Source organism: Gekko japonicus, unplaced genomic scaffold (genome assembly GCF_001447785.1).
Source record: "Gekko japonicus isolate JY-2015 unplaced genomic scaffold, Gekko_japonicus_V1.1 scaffold2398, whole genome shotgun sequence".
Lineage (NCBI taxonomy): Eukaryota > Metazoa > Chordata > Lepidosauria > Squamata > Gekkonidae > Gekko > Gekko japonicus.
In genome coordinates this window covers 80,680-107,268 of record NW_015172619.1, presented here as the reverse complement: position 1 = coordinate 107,268, position 26,589 = coordinate 80,680, and the positions used below count along the sequence as shown (strand labels likewise).

The window sequence follows — 26,589 nt, the reverse complement described above, 5'->3', positions numbered from 1 at the left end:
AGATTGGATTTATACCCTGCCCTTCACTCGGTGTCTCAGAGCAGTTTACAATCTCCTTTCCTTTCCCATCCCCACAACAGACGCCCTGTGAGGTAATGTGGGGCTGAGAGAGCTCTTTTGAGGACTGCTCTTGAGAGAACAGCTCTGAGAGAACCTGGGACTGACCCAAGGTCACACCAGCAGCTGCATGTGGAGGAGTGTGGCATCAAACCCGGTTCTTCCGGATTAGAGTCCATGCTCTTCATCACTACACCAAACCACGACACCAAACTGCACAAGATAAAACAGTAGCAATAAAGAACCCAGTGGTGAAGACAACTGGAAGGTCTCAAGGATGGAGGGAATCTGAAGCCAGGATAATCCAGTTGTTCTCCACAAGGGATCTCTGACCCTCCCCCCTCTGAGCACTTACTGCAGCACGTTGCACACGTCTTAATGCTCTCCCATGTCAACTGTGTCCTGATCCTGCTGGACTGATGTCTCTGGGAGAGGATATGTTAGCCTAGGTTTCTCCCAAGAGTAGGGCCTTCAATTAGTAATTCAGATGGCAGCTTATGCGCACCATCCAGCTTGCGTGGTATTTTCAAGAGATGTGACAAACAAACAGCTGAGGGCCAGTTCACAGGGCTGAATTAGACAATTGCCCCTCCCACTAGCTGCTTTGCTGCCATTCAGCAGGCATGGCTCTAGTCTTTTTTATACACAGGGATTTTTACAAACACAATGGGGGTCACTCGTGAGAAGACAAGGCTGCCGACCCCCATATTCTCAGGGGCTAAAGTAGTCCATATTAAAAACCAACTGACTATTTTATGGAAGAAACCGCACAAGGCACTCCAATGGAGGGGCTGTGGCACAGTGGAAGAGTCTCTGCTTGGGATGCAGAAGGTCCCAGGTTCAATCCCAGACATCTCCAGTTCAAAGGACCAGGTAGTAGGTGATGTGAAAGACCCCCTTGCCTGAGACCCTGGAGAGCCCCTGCCAGACCGAATAGACAGTACTGGCCTTGATGGGCCAAGGGTCAGATTCAGTGCAAGGCAGTTTCATGTATGTAATAACCAAGCACTGACACCCAAAAGACCGCCCGAGAAAGAACAACTAAGAAAAACAGCGAGCCCTGCCACATGGGTGCCGGTAGGCAGCCCCAACCCCTCTAGATATGTGGCCTTAGCTAGGGATACATTTGGAACTTGTAAGCCGCTCAGAGACCCTTCGGGGTTGGAGCGGGGTAGAAATCGAAGATATAAATAAATAAATAAATGTATATGTGATGCTGCATGTCAGGGATCAACTTAAATTTCATCATTGTAAACATTTTCTTTTGTTTTGCAGTCCTGGCAGCTAAACAGTCTGGAAGAGAAGAGTGAGAAACTTGAACTCTTTCCTTCCCTGCCATTTTCTTTCAGGGGGAAAAACCCCATTCCTAAGTTGCCTTGTACCCTTACTAGGGGCATGGGTACCTGTGAGCTTTCCCCAAGTGTGTGTGTGTGGAGTGTAACAGAAATCAGGGGAGGGGTGCTTTTCCCAGCAAGAAAACAGCAGAGGAGGAAAAGGTTCAAGTTTTTCCCCTTTCCCCACAGCCTTCTTTTCTCTGAAAAGCAGTCCCTGCAGCTAAATTTGCAAAAGACAAAAACCGGTTTGAAATAAGCACGGAAGAAACAGCAATGTACAGCTGAGCCCCCTAACGTCATATGTAGCATCATCCGGCCCTGTAACACCCACCTTGGGCCTGGAGCTTCGCCAGCTCTTCACTCAGGGCGTCGTAGGATTCCTCCAGATGCCGTTTCTTCAGCTCCACACTCTGCATGTACTCGGTGAGTGAGCGGATCTTTGCTTCATGCTGGGGGAGGAAGGGGAAGGTTGAGGTAGAAGGACCGTCAGGCCAGGGATCGCACTTCACAAGAATAGCATGAGCTCACCCCTCAGTGGGGTTCCCAGGATTACTGCCCCCTCCCCCCTCAGCTTGTTCTCCGTGTTTCGGAACGAGAGTGGGGTGAAGAGATCCAAGAGCCGCTTTATTTTTTGATTTACTTCTTTCATTTGTACCCGGCCTTTCTCCCCGATGGAGACCCAAAGCGCCTCACATCCTTCTCCTCTCCTCCGTTTTATCCTCAACGCAGGTGAACGTTCTGAATTCAGGTGAACGTTCTGAATGCTAAACTTGATGTTACACAGAACCCCGAATGGCTGAAAAGTCCTTCCGGTGAAGGATCAGCGATGCCACAGGGCAGAGGGAAGGCTTAACCCTTTCCTTACTCCCCATTTCCCTGCTCTGAATCCCCTACACCCAGCAAAGTTACTTCCTGTGGAGTTTAGGGTTGCAAGGCTCCTAGTAGAGCCTGGGTTTCTTGGTACAGGACATGCTAAGGTCCTCCATCTTTTTGCCCCATACCTGTTTTCCCTTTGTGTAGGGTGGGGCCTGAAGATCTCACAGTATTACAATTGATCTCCAAAATACAGAGGTCTGTTCCCCTGGAGAAAATGGCTGCTTTGGAGGGTGGCGTCAGACCCTGCTGAGATCCCTCTCTTCCCCAAACCCCACCCTCTCCAGGGATCACCCCCCAAATCTCCAGGTATTACCCAGCCCAGAGCTGGCAACTCGCTTTCTCTGTGTCCCAGCTATACCTGCCAACCTCCAGGTGGTAGAAGGGAGTATAAACGCTATGTAGCCCTAAACTGCTCTAAAACGGAAACTTTATTAACAATACTATACTATCAAATGTCTTCAAGACAATACATTTTAACTATCAATGTTACAACATAAACATACAGCAAAAAATTGTAACTGAAACCCAGCTCATAACTTAGAACTGCCCGCAAAAGGAGCGATGTAGTACAAATCAAACTGTAAACAGTTGCAGGGACGTTGTGAACGTCTTCACGCGTAACGCAGCTCCGGTCTCTGTATGCAGCCGTGGAATCAATAATACACATTTGTCATGAGACAAGGATTCCAGATGTGACCTTGTTTCGAGATCTTTTTCAATCGTGTCTGTTGTATACCATTTCACAAAAAGGACAATTTCACATGATTATCATGGACCCATGAAGGGTTCACAGTCTGGTTAACGATCCACATAAACGGGCTTCCCAACTAGATAATATTAACAAAGGTAGTAACTGAAATGTAACTACTGTAGTTGGAGGCATTCAACTATTTGAGCCGGCTTTCATTTACCATTTTTTGCTGTATGGTTATGTTGTAACATTGATTGTTACATTTATTGTCTTTAAGACAATAAATAGTATAGTATTGTTAATAAAGTTTCCATTTTAGAGTTTAGGGCTACATAGCATTTATACTCCTGATTTGGCTGTGTTCCCAACCTCCAGGTGGTGGCTGGAGATGTTCAGGGATTACAGCTGATCTCCAGGTGACAGAGACCAGACCAGTTCCCCTGGACTCTATGGCATTATACCCGATTGAAGTCCCTCCCCTCCCCAGACCCCGCCCTCCTCAGGCTCCACCCCCAAAACCTCCAGGTATTTCCCAAGCTGCAGCTGGCAACCCTCGTCCCAGGACTGACCTGAGAGATGAGAAGCTGGCAAGATGACAGTTCCCGGCCGGTCACCTCCATCTTGCGGTGACACTCGACCTGCAGCCCCTCCAGCTGCCGGCAGCGCTTCACGACAGACTTCACCTCCGACTTTATCTTGCTGATGTAGAGCCGGGCAACCGTGAACTCCTCCTCAATGGCACCACTGATCTCCACCGGCTGGGGGCAAGGAAGCAGGATGGTGAGGGGGTGGAGACCTAGCAGGAAAGGCATCCCTGTCTATCCTGGGCACAGAGAGCTCAACCGTGTCACAATGGTCCATAGAACCAAGCTGCTGATGGTAGAAAGTGTCGTCAAGGTGCGGTCAACTTACCGTGACCCCTATTGGGTTTTCAAAGCAAGAGGCATTTGGATGTGGTTTGCCAATGCCTGTCTCTGCACAGCTACCCTGGACCTCCTTTGTGGTCTCCCAACCTAGTACTAACCACGGCTGACCCTGCTTAGCTTCCAAAATCTGATGAGATCAGGCTAGCCAGAACCAAGTTTAGCCTATGTTAAAGTCTGAGTCTTATTCAGCAGCAGAGAGGGGGTAGCAACTTTCATGTTCGACCTCAATAAACATTTTGGTACTGCTTGTGTATCTTATTTTACCTCAGCGCAGGCCAAACCACAGTTCCCCAGGGCTGTTTCAGATTGGGAAAATGGTGTGTGTGTAGAAGGCCTAATTCCACTACCCTCATATGGTGGTCCCAATCCGAATCGTGCACCCATAACCCTGATTTTTTGAGAAAAACAAACTCTAGGTGCTCTGTGCAGGGAACTCCCCACATCAGGGCACTTTGAATCCTTACAGTGCTGTCTATTCATACATCACCTTGAGAGGACGATAGGAGAAGGTATTTTTAAGTAATCCCCCCTCTTTAGCAGAATGTACATTTTTGCTTAGGCATTGAAGACAAAGAGTAAACTTTGTGGATAAACCAAAGCTAACATTCCTTACCACCCGTGTACTTTTATCCAAGAAGCAGCTGAAGTTTTCATACCCCACTTTCCTCTACCTTAATGAGTCTCAAAGGGGCATACAATCACATTCCCTTCCTCTCCCCACAACAAGCAGGTGGGACTGAGAGAGTTCTGAGAGAACTGTGACTGGTCCAAGGTCACCCAGCTGACCTCACGTGGAGGAAGAGTGGGAAATCAAACCTGGTTCTCCGGATTAGAGTCTGCCACTCTTAACCACTGTACCACACTGGCTCTCGTTCATGACCAGGGAGCCACAAATTGGAATGACTGCCTCTCTTTATGTAGAGCCACCCAACACCTTTGGCCTATACAACACCTTCTTTTGCAAGGTACATTGGGCCTCGGTTTGATGTGTGGCCTTTTCTGTGGAAGAGGCGCAGTTGCGTTGAGTGGCTGATTCCCTGAGTCCTGGTCTCTTTCTATCACTGTGCCAGTGACTGATCCCTGTCTCCTCAGGTATTTTGCTCCTTATTTAGTTGTACCCTGATATTTAATATAATTTCAGATTTTTACATGAAATTTGAGATTCTTGAGAAATACATCTCCCCCCAAAAAACAAAAAAAAACCCCTCACTTAATCATGGTCTGTTTGATCCCAAGCCCTGATCTGGATGGCCCACGCTAGTCTGATCTCATCAAATCTCAGAAACTAAGCAGGGTTGGCCCTGGTTTGTACTTCGATGGAAGACCACCAAGGAAGTCCAGGGCTGATATGCAGAGGCAAACCCACCGTCTCTCGCCTTGAAAACGCTATGAAGTCACCACAAGTCGGGTGCGACTTGACGGCAAAAAATAAAAAATGACCCCGGTATCAGAACTATACTTTTTACAGACAGAACCAGCTGCCCACCTGTTTCCAGGAAGTAGACCTGAATGGGTTAGGGATGGGGAATTTTCCCCATACTGTCCCACCTACCGGTTAAGATCCAAAAAGATTACTTTTTTACTCATGCTTTTAATTGAAGTGTTCCATCTCTTTAAGCTACTTTTATGATCTGCTTCTAGTCTGCGCGCTGTTTTTTGAATACGCTTTTAGGCTCCTGAATGCTGTTTTTATGTCCCTAGCATGTTTTTGTCGTTTATTATTGATGATTTTTATGCTGTTATGATTTTATTGTTTTTATGAGCCGCCTCAAGCAGGTATCTGGACAGGCAACATTTAAAATGTGTAAAAATACAACATGAAATAAAGTTTAAAATACAGTCCTGCTTCTCTTGGCCAGCCGACCAAGTGATTTTATAAGCCGCCTTGCTGTTAGCCCTTGCTTTGGGCAATGCAGGTGCTACTAATGCAGAGAGTTACACAAATCCATCAGGCATTCCAAGAAGTACCTTTGCCTTAAGCCACAACTGGTCTGGCTCCCCAGGACTTTCCCTCTTTCTTACCAGCTTGATCTCACCATTGCCCACAATGACGCTGAACTCGCTTAGATCCTTCATGAGCCCGTTGAGCACTTCAGCGATGCGCTTGCGCTGATGCGCACTGAACTCCTGCAGCCGTTGCAGCTCTGACTCCAAGGACATCATGGAGGCCTGTGAATGGGAAGAGATGGCTGAGCCAGTGCCAGGGAGACACACACACACTCTCTCTCTTTCATTAGTCATCCTCCAGTTTGCAAGGACAGGAGTCTTGATTTCTTTACGGTATTCATATCCCCAACTTTAAGCATACTCAAGGCAGCCTATGTGTGTTTGAGGTGTCCTAGATATTCAAGCACCGACCAGACACGGATGCACTTCGCTTCAGCAAGGTTAAAGGTAAAGGTTCCCTTGCTCGAAAGCCAGTCGAATCTGACTCTAGGGTTGCGGTGCTCATCTCCGTTTCAAAGCCGAAGAGCCAGCGCTGTCCGAAGACATTTCTGTGGTCATGTGGCCGGCATGACTAAACACCACGGCGCACAGAACGCTGTTACCTTCCCGCCAAAGTGGTACCTATTTATCTACTTGCAATTTCTTGCTTTCGAACTGCTAGGTTGGCAGGAGCTGGAACTAGAGACGGGAGCTCACTCTGTCATGCGGCACACTCGGGTCTCGAACTGCTGAACTACCGCCCTTCCACAGCCTGCAGTTCAGCATCTTAACCACTTGAGCCACCGCAGCTCCTTTCAGCAAGGTTGCTGCATCATTAACCTCCTAGCCATGGTCTCTAGACCAAGAGCATAGTTATTGTTTTTTCACCGCTGATAATTTTCTATCATCTTCTGTTTTAATTTTTTTCTGTTCCTCCTAACGCTGAATTCATGTCACTTTCACTGATGACTGTTAGCTGTTTTGAGGGTTCCCTTGGGAGTGGAAAGAGATTTGTCAATAAAGCTAAATCTAATACAGTAATTGGGGGTAGATGAAAGGAACAGAGCTTTCCTCCCAGTTCAACCCTCTGGAATGGACTAGACTTCGCAGACACAAGCTTCGGAGAGAAACAGATCACAGCTCTCATTAGTGTTAATGCAACCTGTCTCTTCCAGATGGATATTGTCTATGGAATTGGTCATCCACAAACTCCAGGGCTACGCTCCAGCTTTCCAAACAGGTTCTAGTAGGGTTGCCAACCTCTAGGTGGGGCCTGGAGATCTTCTGCTGTTACAGTTCATCTTCAGGCAATACAGATCAGCTTCCCTGGAGAAAATGTGCTGCTTTGGAGTCTGTGGCATTATACCCTGCTGAGGTCCCTCCTGTCCCCAAACTCCACCCTCCCTAGGCTCCACCCCCAAAATCTCCAAATATTTCCCAACCCAGAGCTGGCAACCCTAGGCTCTAAACTGCACTTTAGTTCAAAGTATAGATTCACAGAATCAAACAGTTGGAAGGGGCCATACAGAGCATCCAGTCCAACCCTCCGTGCTCAATGCAGGATCAGATTAGAGCATCCCTGACAAGTGTCCATCCAGCCGCTGCTTAAAGACTGCCAGTGAGGGGGAGCTCACCACCTCCCGAGGCAGCTGATTCCATTGCTGAACAACTCTCACTGTCAAAAAGGAATACCCAAGCACAAGAGGAATAAATATAGGATTCAGACTGGGGAAGCAAGTCATGGAGGGGGGCTTCCCTTCGTTAGTTTAACCTGACCAACAACTATCAATTTCTTACCACTCATAAGCAGAGTTATGTATACTCTGTGCTAGAAAAAAATAGTTCTGTTCCCAAGGTAGCCAAATTCTGCACCAAGACATATGGAACCTGGCAACCTGCAGGGGTCATTTCCTGCAGGAGCACACAGGAGCGGAGCTCCGGCAGTAAAGAGCCCAGGGGGCGGGCACATGCAACAAGCCCCACCCCCTGCTCTCAGCAGCCCTCAGCCAGAGCAAGAAGCAGCCAGGTAAGCTGCAGAGCTTCCCCCAGCCCAAAACAGTCCAGTGGCACCTTTAAGACCAAGTTTTATTCAGGTACAAGCTCTCCCTCCTCTGCGAGGACAGATCTGCACGTCTCCTCCCCCCCAATAGCTAGCAATCCAAAACGGTCCAGTGGAGCCTGAGCGGTGGGTATTGCCTTCTGACACACTTCCAGTGATGTCAGGGGGTGTGGCATATGCAAATAGGGTATGCTAATGAGTTATGCTAATGAGCTCCTGCTCCTCTTTTTCTACGAAATGACCCCTGGCAATCTGTATAAAATTATGCAAACCATGAGAACATCTGTTTAACATGTATCGTTTACTCTGCTTTGTAGTTACTACTTTGTGTAATTTCTGATGGGTTGCTATCAGCGGTGGGATGGAGCAATGGGCTATGCAGGATGCCAGAGCCTCGCCGTTACTGCATGAGAAATCTATTTGGCAGCTTCTCTGGCTTCTGAGATTCCAGTGGGCTTTGCCTGCACATGTTCAGAGTTGCCATTCCCCTGGTGGGGCCAGCGGATCCCCCAATTTTGGGGACCCCAATCCACTGCAGCCCCCTCCCAGCACTGCCAGTGCAATGACACCACCCAGCAGTGACATCATCACATTTCTGACACTGGGGGCGATGCTCTAGGTTTTGGGCAAAACTCTATGGTTTTGAGACCCAACCCCCCCCCCCCGGCTTTGTCCCAAAACCACAAAAGAACATCACCCCCCCAACATCGGATAAACATCATCACAGCATGTGCACTTTACACACTCATCAGAAGAAGTCCAGGAAGAATCGGGAGTCCCCCCACTGACAGCCAGGTAGGACCTGGCAACCGTAACATGTTCAAGGATATCTTTGCAGCTATAAGGGCTAGAAACATACTCTTCTTTTTTTTAAAAAAATTAAAAATGAATTCTCAGGGTGCCAAATCTGATATCACATTGTATGCTTTTGGCTACACTTCTACAGAACCTCAGCCGAGATTCAGGATTGGATTGAACCGGTTTTTCTGCTGGTGAAAAAGGAAAGCAAGTTCCCCACTGACCACCCAAAAAGGAATCTGCATAGAGAAAACCATGCAGGATGTGGGCTGGGGTAAGGAGAGGAAATGGATCTAACCCTTGGTCTGGATCTAACCCTTGGTCTGGTCCCTCCCAACCCCCTTTGACCAGATCATTTAATCTACAAAAAGAGCCCTGGCTACTGCATAAATTAGTTTGCACCGGAGCCATCCTTCCTGAGCTGAGACAAAAATGTGTGCGCCAGGGGCTAAAAAACTGTGAGCTAGCTCACACTAACTCAGCTTAGAGGGAAGTCTGTTCACCATGGGAAAGCCAGTCTGTTCACCATGGGAAACAGCCCAGCCTTTGGATTCAGACACTGAACCACCTTGCCCCCACTGCAGCCCTTGCTGCCAAAATCAGGCACGGCATTTTTAAACACTAGAAAGCCAGGTCCTGGAGGGGAGGAGCCTCTATCTCCACCCCCTTGCAGTAGCCTTTAAGGCCTCATTTCGCCCACAGCCTTTGCTAGAACAGGATCTATGGAATAATGCTGGATCCTGACTTGACCGCCTTGTGCGGGACACTGTCTGACCCACCGCACTTACCACTTTCTGGGACAGCTCATCCACCAACACCTGATTCTCCTGGTTTTTCTCTTCCACTTCCTGGGATTTCTGGTCATAGTTGACAGCCAGCTCCTCCAGTGCTTGCAGCACCTCCTTCACTTCCTCCTTGGCGGAGTCATTCTCGGACTGCAGGTGGCTCAGCTCCCTCTGCACCTTCTCATTGTCCCCGCGGGTTGACATGAGGAGCTGGTTGGCAGAGAGGGCAGAGAGGTGGATAGGCAAAGGCCCAAGAAAGCCAAGATAAGTCCAAGAAAGATGCCAGGCTGGAGGTGGCAGGATTTATACCCTGGATTTATACCCTGTCCTTCACTACCTGAAGGAGTCTCAGAGCCGCTTACAATCTCCTTCCCTTCCCCTCCCCACAACAGACACCCTGTGAGGTAGGTGGGGCTGAGAGAGCTCTCCTGAGAACTGCTCTTGAGAGAACAGCTCTGAGGGAACTGTGACTGACCCAAGGTCACCCAGCTGGCTGCATGTGGAGGAGTGGGGAATAAAACCCGGTTCTCCCAGATTAGAGTCCGCGCTCTTAACCACTACACCAAACTGGAGGTAAGGGGGAATCCCCAAAATGATGATGTGGAAGGAGACGGGATTCAGAACAACTAGGCAGAGGGGTAAAGGATACTACCGACAAAGCAACCTGACTGGTCTGATCCAGCAGGGCACCTCTTATGCTCACCACTCACCTCTTCCTGATCCAGCATCTGCTGCTTGAGCTTCTCCATCAGCTGGCTCTGTTGGTTGATTTCATCATCCTGGATGGAAAGGAATCGATTCAGCATTAGCTGCCTCGTGCTGCACCTATGGAGCATGGATCTACACGCAGAAGCCTGGGATTTCTCGCAAAGGGCCAGCAGGCACAGAGGGGAAAGGGACTCCGATGAGAACAGGACCACCAGCATCAAGAAGGGGTCTCAGCACTAAGGAGATGGTGGGGGGTGGGTGGAAGCAGGTCTCTCCCACACCAGAACAGGGGCTCTGACCTTGTCGTCAAGCTGCTTGTAGAGCTTGCGGATCTCCTCCTCGTACTTGTGCCGCTCTTCTTCCGAAATCCGGCTGACGGGGTTGTTGTCGTTGATGGGCGTCTCATCGCAGGTGTCGACCGCCACCTTCTCCTCATCGCTCAGCTGCTCCGTCTCTGGGACGTTCTCTCCTGGAAGCATTTCGGTTGTGAGAACAGGAGAGGGTCAGCTTGGCCATCTTTGGGCAGTCCCCCCTCCTCCCAGCAAACCCTTTGGATCCATCACTAGTACCTTCAAAGTCACCCCCTTACTGCTTCACTGCTCTCTTGGTGATTTATTTATTTATTTATAATAAAACCGGGTTTGATTCCCCAGTCCTCCATTTGCAGCTGCTGATGTGACCTTGGGTCAGTCACAGTTCTCTCAGAGCTGTTCTCTCAAGAGCAGTTCTTGAAAGAGCTCTCTCAGCCCCACCTACCTCACAGGGTGTCTGTTGTGGGGAGGGGAAGGGAAGGAGATTGTAAGCGGCTCTGAGACTCCTTCAGGTAGTGATAAAGCAGTGTGGAGGCCACTGACCACATGGCAAGTCACATTCCTTCACTCTGTTTTAGAAGCATGGGACTTTCCCAGAGGGAATCAGATTCAGGCATGTTGGTGCACTTTTTCATTGCTTCCAGTTCCCTGCAATCCAGGATGCTTCTGCCTCTAATGGTCCAAACAGCACATAGGAACCAGGGCATACTGCACAGTCTGGTACCACACAAGCAGGGCTGGCATCAGCATACCCTGAGGTGGGGCAGCTGCCAAGGCCCAAGTCTTGCCGTGGGGCCCACTGCCGCCACTCCCCACTCACTTGCCTCCACGGTTGCCATCTGCTTGTTGTGAGCCCTCCCCACCAACTGCATTTCCAGCTACATGCTCTGCCCAGCTCACTGGGAGAGCCCTGGGAGAACTGGAAAATGACCAAGTGGGTGGGGGAAGGATGGATGGGTAGGCAGTGGGGGAGGAGAACACAGACAGATAGGCAGGAAGGCCACAGTGTCAAGCAGAGGAGGCAATGGAGCGCCAGGCACTCTCTGTCCGGGGGGCCACCAAAACCTGAAACCAGCTCTGCATACAGTAATCTTTTTTGCAGTGCCAAAGGAAACCTTTTCAGTGCAATAGTGCAAGGAGAATTAGAAATGGAAGTTTCCACATAGCACTTAATAGAGAGCAATAGTCACCTTGTGTTTGTAAAGTACCATCAAACCACCCCAGCAAGGGGCTTTCAAGGCAAGTGAGGAGCAGAGGTGGCTGTCCATTGCCTTCCTCCGCAGAGCCTTCCTGGTGGTCTCCCTTCCAAGGATCGACCCTGCTTAGCTTCCAAGATCTGATAAGATCGGACTACACCATGCCGCCTGTATAGGAAAATTGATTCCTATAGACCCTGCCTTCCCCCTGGCACGTACCCCCTGTTGTTCTGACTTCCTATGCAAGCCAGATGGCTGAACATTTGGTCAAATTGCCCCCATAAAGATTCCTTTACTTGCTGGCAGAGGCCAGAAGCATGCAATCCGGCACGTAGGCCCAAAGGTGGGTTGGGCTCTGGGGTCATTTGCTGCAGAGGATGATTCCCAGACCCAACCTATCCCCCAACAATTGCCATGACAACCCCAAAAGGTGAACACCCATGTCTCCTTGCGATTGGCTACTGGCCATGGCTGATCATAATGAGATTGGGGTTCAATTGTCTGATCCCTTAGAGAAGAGCTCAGATTTTCTTGCTTTCTTGTTCTGTTCTGTTCCTGTGATCTACTGTGTGCCTGTCCAGCTGGGATGCTATGCTACCATGTGGCTCCTAGCAGAGACAAAGGATTTCCTTGTGAGCTGAAGCACATAGCTATGTGCTTGCAAGGATGGAGCTATTGTTTCTCAAGATACTTGGACATTCTTAACTATGGATCCTCCTGGTAATTATGCATATCTCTAATGTCTAGTCAGGGCCAAGTGCCATAGGTTTTTCTTGTTTTGAAGTCTTTCTAGTTCTGATTGCAAGCCTGTACTAAATAAACTTTATTCTTGTTATAAATACTGTCTGCTTGATGGGTAACTGACTCCAAGGCTAAAGTCCTTGTGCCTAGTTGGCTACACGCTACCATTGCATTTTAAGAGTGCATCTCTGAGGAGGTGCTAGAACTGGGCATTGTTGTATTGTATTGTGAACATACAGTTCTTCCCCCATTCCTAGACTGGCGTGGGGGCAGGATCCTGTACACCGCCTTTCCTTCCAATATTCAAAGATCTGACAGTTCCTGCCTGAAAGGGGAAACTCTACCGTATGTTTATCCAGAAATCAACTTCCTTTGGCAAAGATCATGAGCTCCCTGCATTTTTCCATTTGTTCCTTAACTTTCAGCCTAATCAATTATTTCCTGTTCTCTCCTAGCTGGGCTTTTCTGTACAACACTCAAGAATAAGTGATTAATTATAAGCTCTTATTGGGGGGGGGGAATAAAGAACTTTTTTTTTACTTTGTAGCAATCCACGTTACTGATATTTTTAAAACAGAACTGTTATTCATTAACGATACCACTACCAAAAAAAATCAAAGTTATTTTCCTAATAGCATGATTACCAAACCATGATGACCAATACCATGACTTTTTAAAAAAGACCATAGACTAGTATTGCCTCAAAGCACAAGGTTCTTAAAACACCACCCTCTGTAACTATTTATTAATGGATCCAGCCAGCCAAGGGAGAGAGGAATTAATTGATTAAGCTGGGAGGAGACAGATTTTTAACAGCCCAGATTAACTCGATCTCGTCAGAATTTAGAAGCTAAGCGGGGTTGGCACTTGGATGGGAGACCACCAAGGAAGACGGGGATTGCTTTGCAATGGTAAATCACCTGCCTTTAAAAACCCATGAGGTGGAACTTAATTGGGTTGCCATGAGTCAGAGCGCTCAGTTTACTTAACAGTCCCAGGAAGCTTCAAAAGCACTTCTTAGACTGTCTACATGTCTCATGTTGCAAATACATTTGAAGAAAATACACATTGAACTGGTTAGGTTTGCATTGCAACATACAGTCACCCAGTACCTGCTTGATATTTCCTGCAGTCAAGCAGAGGCTAACTGGTGTGACCAAAATAGGATACTTTAAAGTTGCACCTGGTCAAAAGAGGGTAGATTTCCCCATTCGCTCAAAGTGGCTGACAGCCACTGTGGGTCTTTCAACCAAGATAAAGGTAAAGGTTCCCTTGCTCGAAAGCCGGTCGAATCCGACTCTAGGCTGCGTTCCCCCCCGAAATGACCTCTGGTCCCAGGAAGCTTCAATAGCACTTCTTAGACTGTCTACATGTCTCGTGTTGCAATTACATTTGAAGAAAATACACACTGAACTGGTTAGGTTTGCATTGCAACATACAGTCACCCAGTACCTGCTTGATATTTCCTGCAGTCAAGCAGAGGCTAACTGGTGTAACCAAAATAGGATACTTTAAAGTTGCACCTGGTCAAAAGAGGGTAGATTTCCCCATTCACTCAAGGTGGCTGACAGCCACTGTGGGTCTTTCGACCAAGATACCCACTGGCTGTTCCTCACCCAGACTGAACCCCAAATATCACATGAAAATGTATCACATGACTCAACAGAAACTAATGGTCCCCAGGGTGACCAGCCCCCCAAATTTGTCATCACCCTCCCCTCCCCTGACTGCACCCTTGCATTCACTTCACCATGGCTAAAATTAGCTGCAAGTGTCCCCAAATGAAGAAGGGGTTGAACCATTTGCCATAAGAACAGGATGCCAATCCCACCACCACCAAACATGCCTTTTGTCTTTGCAGTTGTCATATGATCACAGTGAAAGGTTGCAAGGATGTGCCATTCTCACAGATTTTTGGGGGGAAGATGGGGACAGCCAAAGCGTAAACAAATACACGTGTGGCAGAGGATCCACGTGCACCAACTACATGGTGATACCAATGGAGAAACACCTCTTGCAAGTTGCTTCTCATTTGGAAAACAACCAGTTGTGAATTCAATGGCAATGCAAACCCAGCCTCCCTTTCCCCCGTGTGCCTGTTCTCACCGTTGCGCCAGCGCCCGAGCTCGGCCTCCAGCTTGGCCATTGCCTCCTTGAGGGTCTTGTTCTTCTCCTTCTCTTTCTCAAACTTCTTCTTCCATTGTTCAGCTGTCAACTCCAAGTTCACAGATGCTGTATTCTTGATGGTCTTGGCCCTGCAATAGGGGCAGGGATTAAGAGAGCTAGTTTGGTGTAGTGGTTAAGTGCGCGGACTCTAATCTGGGAGAACCGGGTTTGATTCCCCACTCCTCCACTTGCAGCTGCTGGATGACCTTGGGTCAGTCACAAGCTCTGGCACAGCTGTCCTTGAAAAAGAGCAGTTTGTGTCAGAGCTCTCTCAGCCCCACCCACCTCACAGGGTGTCTGTTGTGGGGAGGGGAAGGGGAGGGAAAGGAGTTTGTCAGCCACTCTGAGACTCCAAGTGAAGGGCGGGGGATAAATCCAATCTCCTCCTCTTCTTCTTCTTCTAAGTGAAAGTTCCTGTATAGAAGGTACTAGGATTTGTGTGTGTGCTTGGAACTTATGGTGACTTCTGGTAACCCATAGTGGGGCTAGGAGAGGTGGCTTGGTTGCCTGCCTCTTTCTCCTGACCCTAGTATTCCTTGGAGATCTTCCAAGTACTTGCCAGGGTTGGCCCCCCTGCTTAGCTTCTGAGATCTGATGAGAACAGGTTAGCCTGGGCTATCCAGGTCAGGGCTAGAGGGTACTAGGTTTTGACAGATGGAAGACCTCTGTCTTATCACACACCATTTCCTGTGTTAGTGGGCAGGTCTAAGAGTCTTGATTCTAAGAGATTGGAGCACACCCACTGTCTCGGACCAAGTGGGCAGTAGATGAACAAACAAAACCCCAGAATATTATCCAAAATCTGAGGCACGCAACAACCTTCTGCTGGTTCTGTACCGATTTAATTGCTGTGCCTTCCCCCAATTCAGTCTTTTAAGGAGGTTACTGAGGCTTCTCTGTTAGTGATCCCTAGTCATGCTCAAGGCCTGACTACACAATACATCACGGGTCTCCACCTTTTTGAGCATGCAGGGACCTTTTGAATTCTGACACAGCATAGTAGGAAGCACAGCCACAAAATGGCTGCCATAAAATGACTGCCGCAGGAGGCGGAGTCACCCACAAACTGACTGCTGCAGTTTACCTTCCGTCACACCGTGAAGATCCTTGTGCTGTGCCAAGGCAATGTTTTAAAACTCTGCACAGTCGATCAAATCTCTTAACGGCCAATCAGAAGCCTTGCTGGGCAAGAGCCCCATCTGGCCCTGTCCACTTTCTAAAAACGTAAGGCCGCTGTGAGGTAAGTTGTCAGCAGGCGCCATGGTAACTACAGGCACCACTTTGGGGGACCCCTGCGATAAATTATTTCCAGGTCCATACTTAGGCCCACCCTGGTTTCTGTCAAGTCGGTATGCTCCCAGAGTTCCCAGGTGAGATGTTTCCCAGGTGTGCAGGGGCCCAACAGCACAGGTGAGAAAGTTCTTCAGCTTCCCCACTGTACCACTTCCCTAATTTAAAATGGCCCTCATGAGAGGGTCTTAACATATTTATTTATTTGTTTTTCAAACTTATGTTCCGCCCTCCCCACAAATGGTCTCAGAGTGGATCATGGGGCCATTCGACATCACAATATAAATACGTTGGCAAACAGATTAAAGCAGTTAAGAACAACAGTTTAAAGCAGAATGCGTTATTTGTTTGTGCACGCAGTCTCCAGAGCTGGTGCCGCTGGGGGTCTCTGGGGTCTGCTTGATCTGGGCCAAATAGAGATGGTGAGCTTCAGCAGGGGAGGTTGACTTTTTGGTCGCCTCAGCCAGAGGCCTAGTGGAACAGCTCCGTTTTACAGGCCCTGTGGAACGGTAATAAATCCTGCAGGGCCCTGATCTCAGATGGGAGCACGTTCCACCAGGCCAGGGCCAGGGCAGAAAAAGCCCCAGCCCTAGTCAAGGCTAAGCGGATATCCCTTGGGCCGGGGACAACCAGCAGGTCTTGGTCGGCAGAGTGCAAAGCTCTCCAGAGCATATATGGGGAGATGCGGTTCCTCAATGGACTACATACAGTACCAATGGACTATGTTCTGCCAGCGGGGCAAATAGCACTGACCCCAGGACCATTTTACATCAGGGAAACAGCATGAGGAAAAGGCTGGAGCTTCCTCTCCCCATGTGCTCTGGTCCCGAGCTGAATTGGACCCCCTGTGCACCTTGAAACCAGCACATATCTGCTCGACAGGATCTGAACTCTCAGCACATATCTGCTTGACAGAATGTGCTCTGGTCCCGATATGAATTGGACCATGTGCTCTGGTCCCGATATGAATTGGACCCCGTGCACCTTGAAACCAGCACATATCTGCTTGACAGGATCTGAACTCTCAGCGCATATCTGCTTGACAGAATCCAGGGACAGCTGCAGAAAAATGTATTATATAGTTTAAAAAATGTATTGTGTAGTTAGGCCCTTCAAAGAACTAGGGATGAGGGCATGCCTCTTAAACTAAATTTGTAGTGTAGATATTCCCCCAAGTGATCATGCTCTGCCATGTGAGAATGGCTTTAGGGTTTGGGAATTTGTTTTGAGGGGTTTTTGGCTCTTCGCCTGAAAAAGAACAGCACTGTGTTCAAAACCTTGCAACTTTCAAGCAGGAAATTGCTGCATTACTAATTCTTTGGTTCTCTCCTTATGAAATCACCACAACAGAATGGCTGATCATCAGCCACTCGGGAAAGACATGGAACAAGGCACGGAGATTACCGCTGTCCAAACATGAGAGTAGATTTGGTCTCAGCATCATTGTAGCTGGAGGGCGAGCAGCAGATGAACATGGTCGTACGACAGTTTCCACCAAGGGAGTCTTGCAGGATACGGGTCATCTTGCTATCCCGGTAGGGCACATAGCTCTTCTGCATAAGACAAGATGGGTGGACATATTTGGTTCGTTCACACTCTGATAAGAGCAACCGCCAGCACTCCGTAACCACCTTTTAGAAGGGTAAAGACCATCAACCCAATCCCTGAAGATAAGCAAAGTCACCTTGAGATCCATCTTCCAAATGGAAGCAGGTAAAAGAGGGTCCCTTCACAAAAGTGGACACCCTGTTCGCTATTACCAGCCAGTCGGAAGCTTTGGCCACATCCCAAGCTAACTTCCTTATTTTTTTTGACACATCTAACAACACAGCCTATTTGCTTTGCAAACATGGTGGATGACACACTGCAATATGTTGATAAGTTACTACAATATTACCATATGTTGTCCTATCAAGAAATATCTTGATTTATAATTCTTAAAATTAGGGGTACTAAAAAGCCCTCCCAATCTGAGCTTCTTTTTACTTATTTAGTTGACCTTTTCTTTCTTTATTATAAGTACCCAAAATTAATTCTTTCTAAACTTAACAGTGTGATACCATGCCCAACCAAATACTCATTTTTAAACTGCTCTGCTTGTTGACCAGGAATAGAAACTTTCTTTCCAAAGTCTCACAAGAGCATTCACCCTTGCCGCAAGTCCTGTGAGAAGACCCCCCCCTCATCATCTTGTATGATGTCAGCTGTTTTCTGAACATTTAAGTAATAAGAAGGCTTCAGCTCTCTTACAGTCTTTTTTCCATTGAGTCACAATTTAACAACACCTTTTATATCAATACACTTATCTTTCTAATAATCTAGAACAGCTGTCCCTTGTTTTTTGAACACTAACATTTTTGTCTGCACATTATCTGCCCTCATGAAGACTAGAAATTTCATTTGATGTTTGTTTTTGGATTCTCAGAGTTCTAGTAAGAGCTTGCAGACTTCTTTAGATTATTTTGTGGTCACAGGACACCCATAAGATTTGTGTTGTGCCACTGGGAAGTCTGTTAGTTAGAGACAATGGGTTCACACGTTTAGGTATTCAGAGTACACAAAGTGCTTATGACCCTAGGGGGGTGTATGCATGCGCATGCAAATCTTTACCGTTCCCTCAGCCAAAGCAGAGATGACATTGCCAAGGGCTGATAAGGACTTGTTGATATTCTTGGCCTCATCCAGCACAGCACCCTCAGCTCCTGTCTTGCTGACCTGCCAGGAGAAAGAAGATCTCAATTATCACGGTGTGGATAAGGCCTGATGAAGCCTGGGCTGAACCATGAAAGAAGAGACCAAGTTTCTCTTCTTTATAGACAGCTATCTAAATGACAGAGAGCAAACAGACATAAATATTCAGAAGACTAAAATGAGCACAGCACTCAAGTCTTCAAATGAAAACCAGCTGCCTTTCAAAAAATATCAGGACTGTAGTCAAATCCCAAAGAACATCAAGAAAACTGAGAGTCAGGGAGCACCCCCCCACACACACAAAGAAAACACATAATGAAATCACAATAATAATGTCAAGGTTTCGCTGCACACAGGAATTTGGCCACCTCCACCTGACAGTCCCCTGAGGTCTGCAGCAAGAACTTCCAAGTAGAACACTAACCAGTCAAAGTGCAGACCCCTATTATTTTTAGTTCAGGCCTGGCCAATCCAGACGCTTCATACTGCCGGCCAATCACAGGGGCTAGCGTTGCAGACCTATTCTTTTCTGTGCAGCGATTTGACTACTGCATAAATTAGTTTGCTCTGGAGCAATCCTTCCTGAGCGAAGACAAGAATGTGTGAGCTGGAGGCTAAAAAACGGTGAGCTAGCTCACACTAACTCAGCTTAGAGGGAACATTGGTGCCAGCCCTCATGTTCCTGACTCCCAATGAAGAACTATGTCCCAGCACTGCTGGGCTGTGTGTAGATTTCAGATATCAGGTGGTTGTTTGTGAGAGGAAACAAAGCTTTGCCTGCCACCATCCCAGGCTGGAGACACCATCTACTCCCTCCCTTCAACCCCCTCAAGCTTCCAGCACCTTCTCGCTGCCAGCCAGGTCCACCAGATAAAGCTTCCCACTCAGTTTCTGTTCAGTCTCCATGTTTTCCTGCTTGATATTGATGAGGAAGATGCTATGGCTGCGGGAGCTGTGCTCGTTCATGTCTGCAGGGGTAAAAAAAACAAGAGAGAGAGAGAAAGACAAAGAGGGAATGAAACCTGCTCTTCAAAGGAAAATCTAAGGCAGAGATCCCACGATCTAGGGGTTTTTTTGCCATGTTCAGTTGGGCCATTGGGGCTTAACTAGGAGGCATAATGGAAGATCCATGAATGGATCTCCAGCATGGTTTTTTGGGGGGTGAGGGGAGAAAACAGAAGTTATGGAGACCCCTGATTTGGATCAGGACCACATCATAGGAAAGTGGTTAGTTCCCCCCCGCTTTACACCATTATCCCAGTTACAAATCCCCCCACCCTCCAGAGCTGCTATTTGCCCCATGGAGGGAAATGACGGCAGTTTAACCTGACAGGATTAAACCACCATGGTTCTGATCCTAATTGAGTCACTCTGCAGCTGCTGTTCCCCACCCCCAAAGATTCAGGAGATCTAATTCAAATATGACAAGCCAGCACAGTATCTGTATCAAATGGTGGCATGGCCAGGTCATAAGAACATCTCCTGAAATCTTTTCCCCTCCCCCCAAAATAAATAAATAAATGTCACATCTGGTCACATTTTGATTGGCCCTAACAAAAAGGTATTCCATGGCTTTTGGTTTTTTATTCAGGAGACCCAAGAAATAAACACGAGGGTGAGCAAACAATGAATAAATCCATCCACAGATCTTTCCATCTCTCCTCAAGCTCAGCTTAGTCTCAAGTTTGCCTGTACAGGGCTGGCCTACTTCAGAGAACTGAAGGTTGCGTTGTAGAGGTATCGTTTCTCAACGGTGTACCCACGCTTTCACTGTGGTTTTCTGACCAACCAAGGGCTTGAAGCACTACAAAACCCTGGGCTTGAAGCACTACAAAACCAGAGATGAAGGAGAAATGAGAGCGTAAACCAGAGGGAATGAAGACTCCATCACACGACCTTCACTTCCCTGGGGAAATTATTTTTGTGTCTGAGGTCTGGCCTCAATGGAAAGGTGGTAAAACTGTGCCTTGACTGTATCACTACAGAGAGCAGGGAAGAGGCTGAATGACTGAGGGGGGGAAAATCACTGTGCATTAAAAAAAAAACAGGATGTAAGGGAGATGGCTGTACTGGAATCCCTCCTTTTACACTTTAAAAAATGTAAATAGGGTTTTTAAATGCAGGGGAGCAATTTTCACCTACAGTGTGGTACAACCCTGACAACCTCATCCATTGTTGGAAGAGCAGATCCATTCACTGCTCAAGGTTGACTTTTGAATGGTCGACAGCAAGAGGGTGCAACAACAAATGTTGCCTCTAGGGGGCAGCGCTACCATGGTCCATGACAGGAAGCTTCTTGGTCCTCTGTAGACCCACGTTGTATGTCTTCCACAGAGTATCTAGTTGACTTTTGACTCAGAGGAGCCAAAACACACCTTCCCACAGCACTGCTGTCGCTCAAAGAATTTCCTGCCCATCTCATTGACCTTACCTTAAATTCCAGAGCTAAAGCCTGTAGTCCTTTCCTGTCACTACTGCGTACCCCTGAGTATTATGGCTATATGATGGGATTCTGACTCTGATGCCACTCATTTGCTTCCCTCCCATTATCAAGCACCATTTTTCCTCACTTTATAATAGAGAACTTATGTTCAGTTTCCAAGAGTTTCTACTTCCCACATTTGGGGCATTGGAGCAGAAAGGACATATGTAGACCACAGATTTTTAAAAAAACGATTCAGCAATTATTCCTTCTTCCCAAGAACTATAGCCACAGGAGAGAAGACAAGAGGGTCTCTAACAGAGAATTCACAGTGTTGTCACTAAACAACAATTCCCAGAATCCTTTGGAGGGAAGCTATGGAAGTAAAACATGTATAAAACCAGTGTGTAGTACAGATACCCACAAACAACCCTTCAAGGCTTAAACAAATTAAATGCCATCAATTAGTGGTGTCATAAAATATAACGGCTGCATTTAACTCTAGAAAGCGATAGGCCCAGAATTAATTATGTGGGACCCTCAGAAGAGATCCTTCTACTTTATACGCTTCAATTGACTGAACCTGACCGAAAATAGAGGCCATTTTAAACCCCTCAACACCACAATGCTTCAGTTCTGAACTCTTCTCACTTTGAACACTCTCTTTCTCTTCAGCGAGAGCCTTTCAGGCCTCAAGCCACACCATCTTGGCCTTCCTTAAGCATAAAAATAATCATCTTTATATGAGGGAAGGGCTGTGACGCAGTGGCAGAGTCTGTGTTTTGCATGTAGAAGGTCCAAGTTCAATTCCTAATCTGTCCAGTTAAAGGATCTCAATGAGTAGAGGTTGAAAAACACTTTTCTGCCAGAGGCTCTGGAAAACCACTCCCAGTCAAACAATGCTTAACTAGATAGACTGAAAGTCTGACTCAGTATAAAGCATCTTCATGTACCTTCATTTCCCTCCACCTTTGAGTTTAGAACAAACCTGCCCAACTTGTGACCTCCCAAGCCAAACGTGTCTCAAAGGGCAGCTTACCAGGGGCCTAATGGCTAGCTGGCTATGTTAGAGGTGGTGGGTCACAAGTAGGCTTACCATTCCTCAGGTCTGGGTGGGGGATCCCCTGCTTTTGTGTGCTCCTTCTCACTGTGGGCCACCCGACCACCCGGAGAACCCTGCCCCACACAGCAATGTCATCCGGCGACATCCTTGATGCAATGATGTCATGCAGAAGTGACATCATCATGTCAGGGATGTCACATGGTAACACTATGATTTGGGCAAAACTCTATGATTTGAGGCAGTTTTTGCCATCATGTTTTGCCCAAAAGCACAGTGTCGCCCCCAACGTCACTGACACACTGACGTCACTTGGAACTGACATTGGTGCATTGTGCACCATCCTCGCCCACCCTCAAAACACGCCCCAAATCCCCCCCCTGCCGGCATGACGAATCCACCTGGCAACCTTAGTCACAAGTTATGCAAATCTACTACAAAGACCACTCCGACCCCACAGTCATTCCGGCCCAGTTGTCCAGCCTTAGAACTCACTGGTGACAGCCACGTGACGGTTGGATTTCCCCTCATCGATGACATCCAGGATTTCCTCAGGGCTGGACACAAAACGTTCAGTGCAGCCCTGCAAGTGAAGGAAAAAGTATGGTTACCAACTTCCAAGTGGGGCCTAGAGTTCTCCCAGAATTACAACTCATCTCCAGACCACAAGTATCAGTTCCCCTGTGGGAAATGGAAGCATCAGATGGTGGACTCTGTGGTACACTACAAGATAAACTGATGTCTTGGAGTGACATCACAACCCCACTCAGTTTCCTCCCCAACGCTGCTCCCTCCCTAGTCTCCAGGAATTGCCCAAGCCTGAAGTGGCAATCCTAAAAGCCTACTAGACTTGTGAGCCATGGCAGTGACCTCATCTTCCCACTGATATTCACCCCACCACCACCTCACCAAGCTCTACTTCGCCAATGCCTTCCCCCCAACACCCCTGGAGGTTAACCAGGGCACCATTTAAGAAGAGTAGGCATTAGAGGACAGCCTTTCTCCACCCCAGTGTAGACTCCAGTGATTCCTCAGTAATATCTGTATCTCTGTTCATTATGAGGCATAAGCAACAAATGCTTTTAAAACAAGGCCTTTTTGCCATTTAAACTTGAATATATTTAAAAGAGGGCCTTTGAGGCTGGCTATGAATCTTGCCATCCCTCCCTACCCCAGTCTGAAACTGAGTTTACCTAAGGTAAACTATTCGCCAGTGCTCTCCCTCCCATGGCTCTTTTTGTAGAAAAAGCCCAGCAGGAACTCATTAACATAATAGGCCACACCCAACAGTAGAAACTCATTAGCATATTAGGCCACACCCTGATAGCACATCGCATTAGCCACACCCCCATGTTCGCAGAAGTGTGGTCATCCAGCCACACCCACCTTTTGCTTCTTATTCTATTTACTTTGTTTATTGTCAAAACCCTGGGCTTTTTTTGAAGCAGAAACTCCTTTGCATGTTAGGCCACACACCCCTAATGTAGCCAATCCTAATGCGTTTCTGCCGTTGGGTGTGGCCTATTATGCTAATTAGTTCCTGCTGGCCGTGGCCAACGTGGGAGCCAGCCGGAACTTCATTCCTGTGCGTTCCAGCCCAAAAATAGCCCTGCTCCCTCCCATTCTTGTCAGGGACTTGAAGCCCTAGGTCACACACTCCCGGGCATCTCACCTTCACAAATGGCACACGGTTCTTGTCCTCATGAACCGAGAGATTGGTCTTGGTCACTGTGGGTGAGGAGAGATTATTCATTATTTTAAATGTACATGCTGCTTCCCCAAAGAACCTCCCCGAGGTGTCAAAGCAAAACATGACAAAAGCATAAAACAGCATAAAATCATTGAAACTAAGGGTGATTTCTCACTAGAGCTGCCTCGCAGTGCAGCCGCCGTTTGCCTCGACACAAACATGTCAATTTCACACCCGAGGCTGCGGGGCTGCATTTGACCCGCGGCTTCGCCCGATTTCCTCCACAGTTTCGTGATCCTCAAAAACCAGGATCACAAAACTGCGGAGGAAATCGGGCGAAGCTGCAAGTCAAAATGCAGCCCCGCAGCTTCGGGTGTGAAATTGACATGTTTGTGTCAGGGCAAACGGCGGCTGCGCTGCGAGGCAGCTCTAGTGAGAAATCGCCCTGTGTGTGTGTTATACACTGTCAAGTCGCTTCTAACTTGTGGCAACTCTATGAAATAAGGACCTCCGCCTAGAGTTCTCCTGAATGGCCTTGCTTGGGTCTTGCAAACCGAAGGCCGTGGCTTCCTTCATTCCTCCTCATGTTGGGTCCTTCCTCTTTTCCTACTGCCTTCAACTTTTCCTAGCATTATTTTCTTTCCCACTGAATCTAGTTTCATCATAATGCGGTCAAATTATCATAGACCTGTCTATTAGAAACCCAACCATTAAAAACTCAGCCAGAGCACAAATACAGCATAAAACATTTAACTTCCTAAAATGATCATCATAAAACACTCCTCAGGCTAGAAACAAACCATAAAAACATTTTTTTTAAAGATCAAACCCCCCCTAGATAAAAGCCTGGGTAAAAAATAAATACTTTGGCACAGTGCCTAATAGAGAGCAGGGTAGGCACCAGGCGAGCGTCAAGGGGGAGGTCATTCCACAGGTGGGGTGCCACTACTGAAAAAGCCCCGTCTTTGGTCACCACACACCTCATCTGTGCAGGTGGGGGCACAGAGAGCAGGGCTTGTGAGGAGAAGAGTTCAAACAGTCGCTTAATCCAGGGATACACAATTCACTTCGGTTCCATTCACTGCCAGACCCATTCCTAGTACCTGGATTCTCATCAACTCCTTCTTTTTAATTCCTGGCTTCCAGCGCCCTGGTGCATTGCAGTTCTATCCACATAATTCTGCATATAATCCTTTTAAAGATCACTCACCATCTAGTAGATCACGGATTTTGTCTAGGTAGATTTCAAAGTAGGAAACCTGGGGGAGAAATAGTCGAGTGAATAAAACAGACACTGGAAATTCGGAAGGAGGAATCCTTGATGTCCCTGTGCTTTAACCCCTGTGGACATCTACCTGTCCCAGAAACCAATGTGCTTCAAGAGGACACATCAGAACATGAAGCTGCCTTATATGGAATCAAACCTTTTGGTCCCTTGGCATCAGTATTGTCTACTCAGACTGGCAGCAGTTCTCCAAGGTCTTAGGCAGAAGTCTTTCACGTCACCTACTGCCCAATCTCTTTAACTGGAAATGCTGGAGATTGAACCTGGGATCTTCAGGATACCACGCAGATGCTCTACCACGGAGCCACTGCTCCTCCCCAAATACATTCTTGAGGGTCAGCTTGAGCCTCTGGGCGAGGATTAAATTTGAGTCCAGCAGGACCTTCAAGACCACCAACAGACTTTCCCAAGGCATAAGCTTTCATCAGTCAACGCTCACTTCATCAGATGCTAAGTAACTCACAAAAGCTTATACCTTGGGGGGGGGAAATGTTGGTCTTTAAAATGCTACTGGACTCGATTTTTATTCTGCTGCTAAAGACTAACACAGCTATTACCTGAAACGATCTTCATGGGTGAGGACTGTGACTCTCTTGCACAGCACTTCACTTTAATGGCATTATTCACATTTTTAACAGTTGTAGAACAAACTCTGTACCCTTGTGTCGTGGGCAGCATCTAGAAAGGTTCCCTAATGGCTGCCACCAGTCTGGTACGGGTCTCCTTGGGGGCGGGGTGTGTGGCCTTATGACACACTTCCGGTGATGTCAGGGGGTGTGGCATATGCTAATGAGTTATGCTAATGAGTTCCCCTAGCTCTTTTTCGACGAAACGACCCCTGCTAAAGACTAAAACAGCTATTACCTGAAACAATCTTCATGGGTGAGGACTGTGCCTCTCTTGCACAGCACTTCACTTTTATGGCATTATTCACATTTTTAACAGTAGTAGGACAAACTCTGCACCCTTGTGTCGTGGGCAGCATCTAGAAAGGTTCTCTAATGGCTGCCACCAGTCTGGTACGGGTCTCCTCGGGAGGGCTCAGAGCACTCACCCTACCCCCTTTATACACTCCTTTTCCAGTAGGTTTCCCCTTATAAGTGACCGAATGAGATATGAGGACCCAGGCAGAATAACAAACTATCTTTATTAAAGCGATTTAACAACACTGTGATTTAATAACATGTAGGAAAACTGAGCACAGGAGATAAACCAGCAAAATAAGAAACCTTAATGTGTCTAACTATGCTGTACCTAGCCTTCTCTAGGTATTTGGCCTTAAGCTGACTCACCCCTTTTGGATGAGGGATTCCTCTTTCTGCAGCAGCCTCACCAGCTCTGCTCCCTGGGAGGGGACCACCTCCCACTTTGGACAAAGCCTTTTATCTCTTCTTCCCAGGCACCGCCCTCTACTATTCTACTGGTGTAAGTTTCCCCTCCAAATCCCCTGCTAACCAATCACAGGGTCCAAAAGGTGACCTGGTAAATAATACAGGCTTCCCTGGAGCCACTAGGCCTCCCTAGAGCCTGTAGGCCGCACTACTATAGGCCTAGGATTATGACACCTTGTTAGACAG

General features: G+C 47.6%; 1 protein-coding gene across 1 annotated transcript in view; it reads right to left on the bottom strand.

Moving 5' to 3' along the window:
• KIF5A (kinesin family member 5A) overlaps window positions 1–26,589 on the bottom strand; it is a 91,089-nt gene that overhangs the window by 27,109 nt on the left and 37,391 nt on the right. Inside the window, exons 5-17 of the mRNA XM_015421660.1 lie at window positions 24,938–24,986; window positions 23,710–23,765; window positions 22,533–22,620; window positions 19,399–19,523; window positions 18,475–18,579; window positions 17,269–17,417; window positions 14,515–14,663; window positions 10,460–10,629; window positions 10,163–10,231; window positions 9,456–9,662; window positions 5,907–6,053; window positions 3,528–3,716; window positions 1,730–1,840 (exon numbers count right to left, since the gene is read on the bottom strand). Coding sequence (XP_015277146.1) covers window positions 1,730–1,840; window positions 3,528–3,716; window positions 5,907–6,053; window positions 9,456–9,662; window positions 10,163–10,231; window positions 10,460–10,629; window positions 14,515–14,663; window positions 17,269–17,417; window positions 18,475–18,579; window positions 19,399–19,523; window positions 22,533–22,620; window positions 23,710–23,765; window positions 24,938–24,986 — 1,614 coding nt within the window. The remainder of the gene's footprint in view (window positions 1–1,729; window positions 1,841–3,527; window positions 3,717–5,906; window positions 6,054–9,455; window positions 9,663–10,162; window positions 10,232–10,459; window positions 10,630–14,514; window positions 14,664–17,268; window positions 17,418–18,474; window positions 18,580–19,398; window positions 19,524–22,532; window positions 22,621–23,709; window positions 23,766–24,937; window positions 24,987–26,589) is intronic.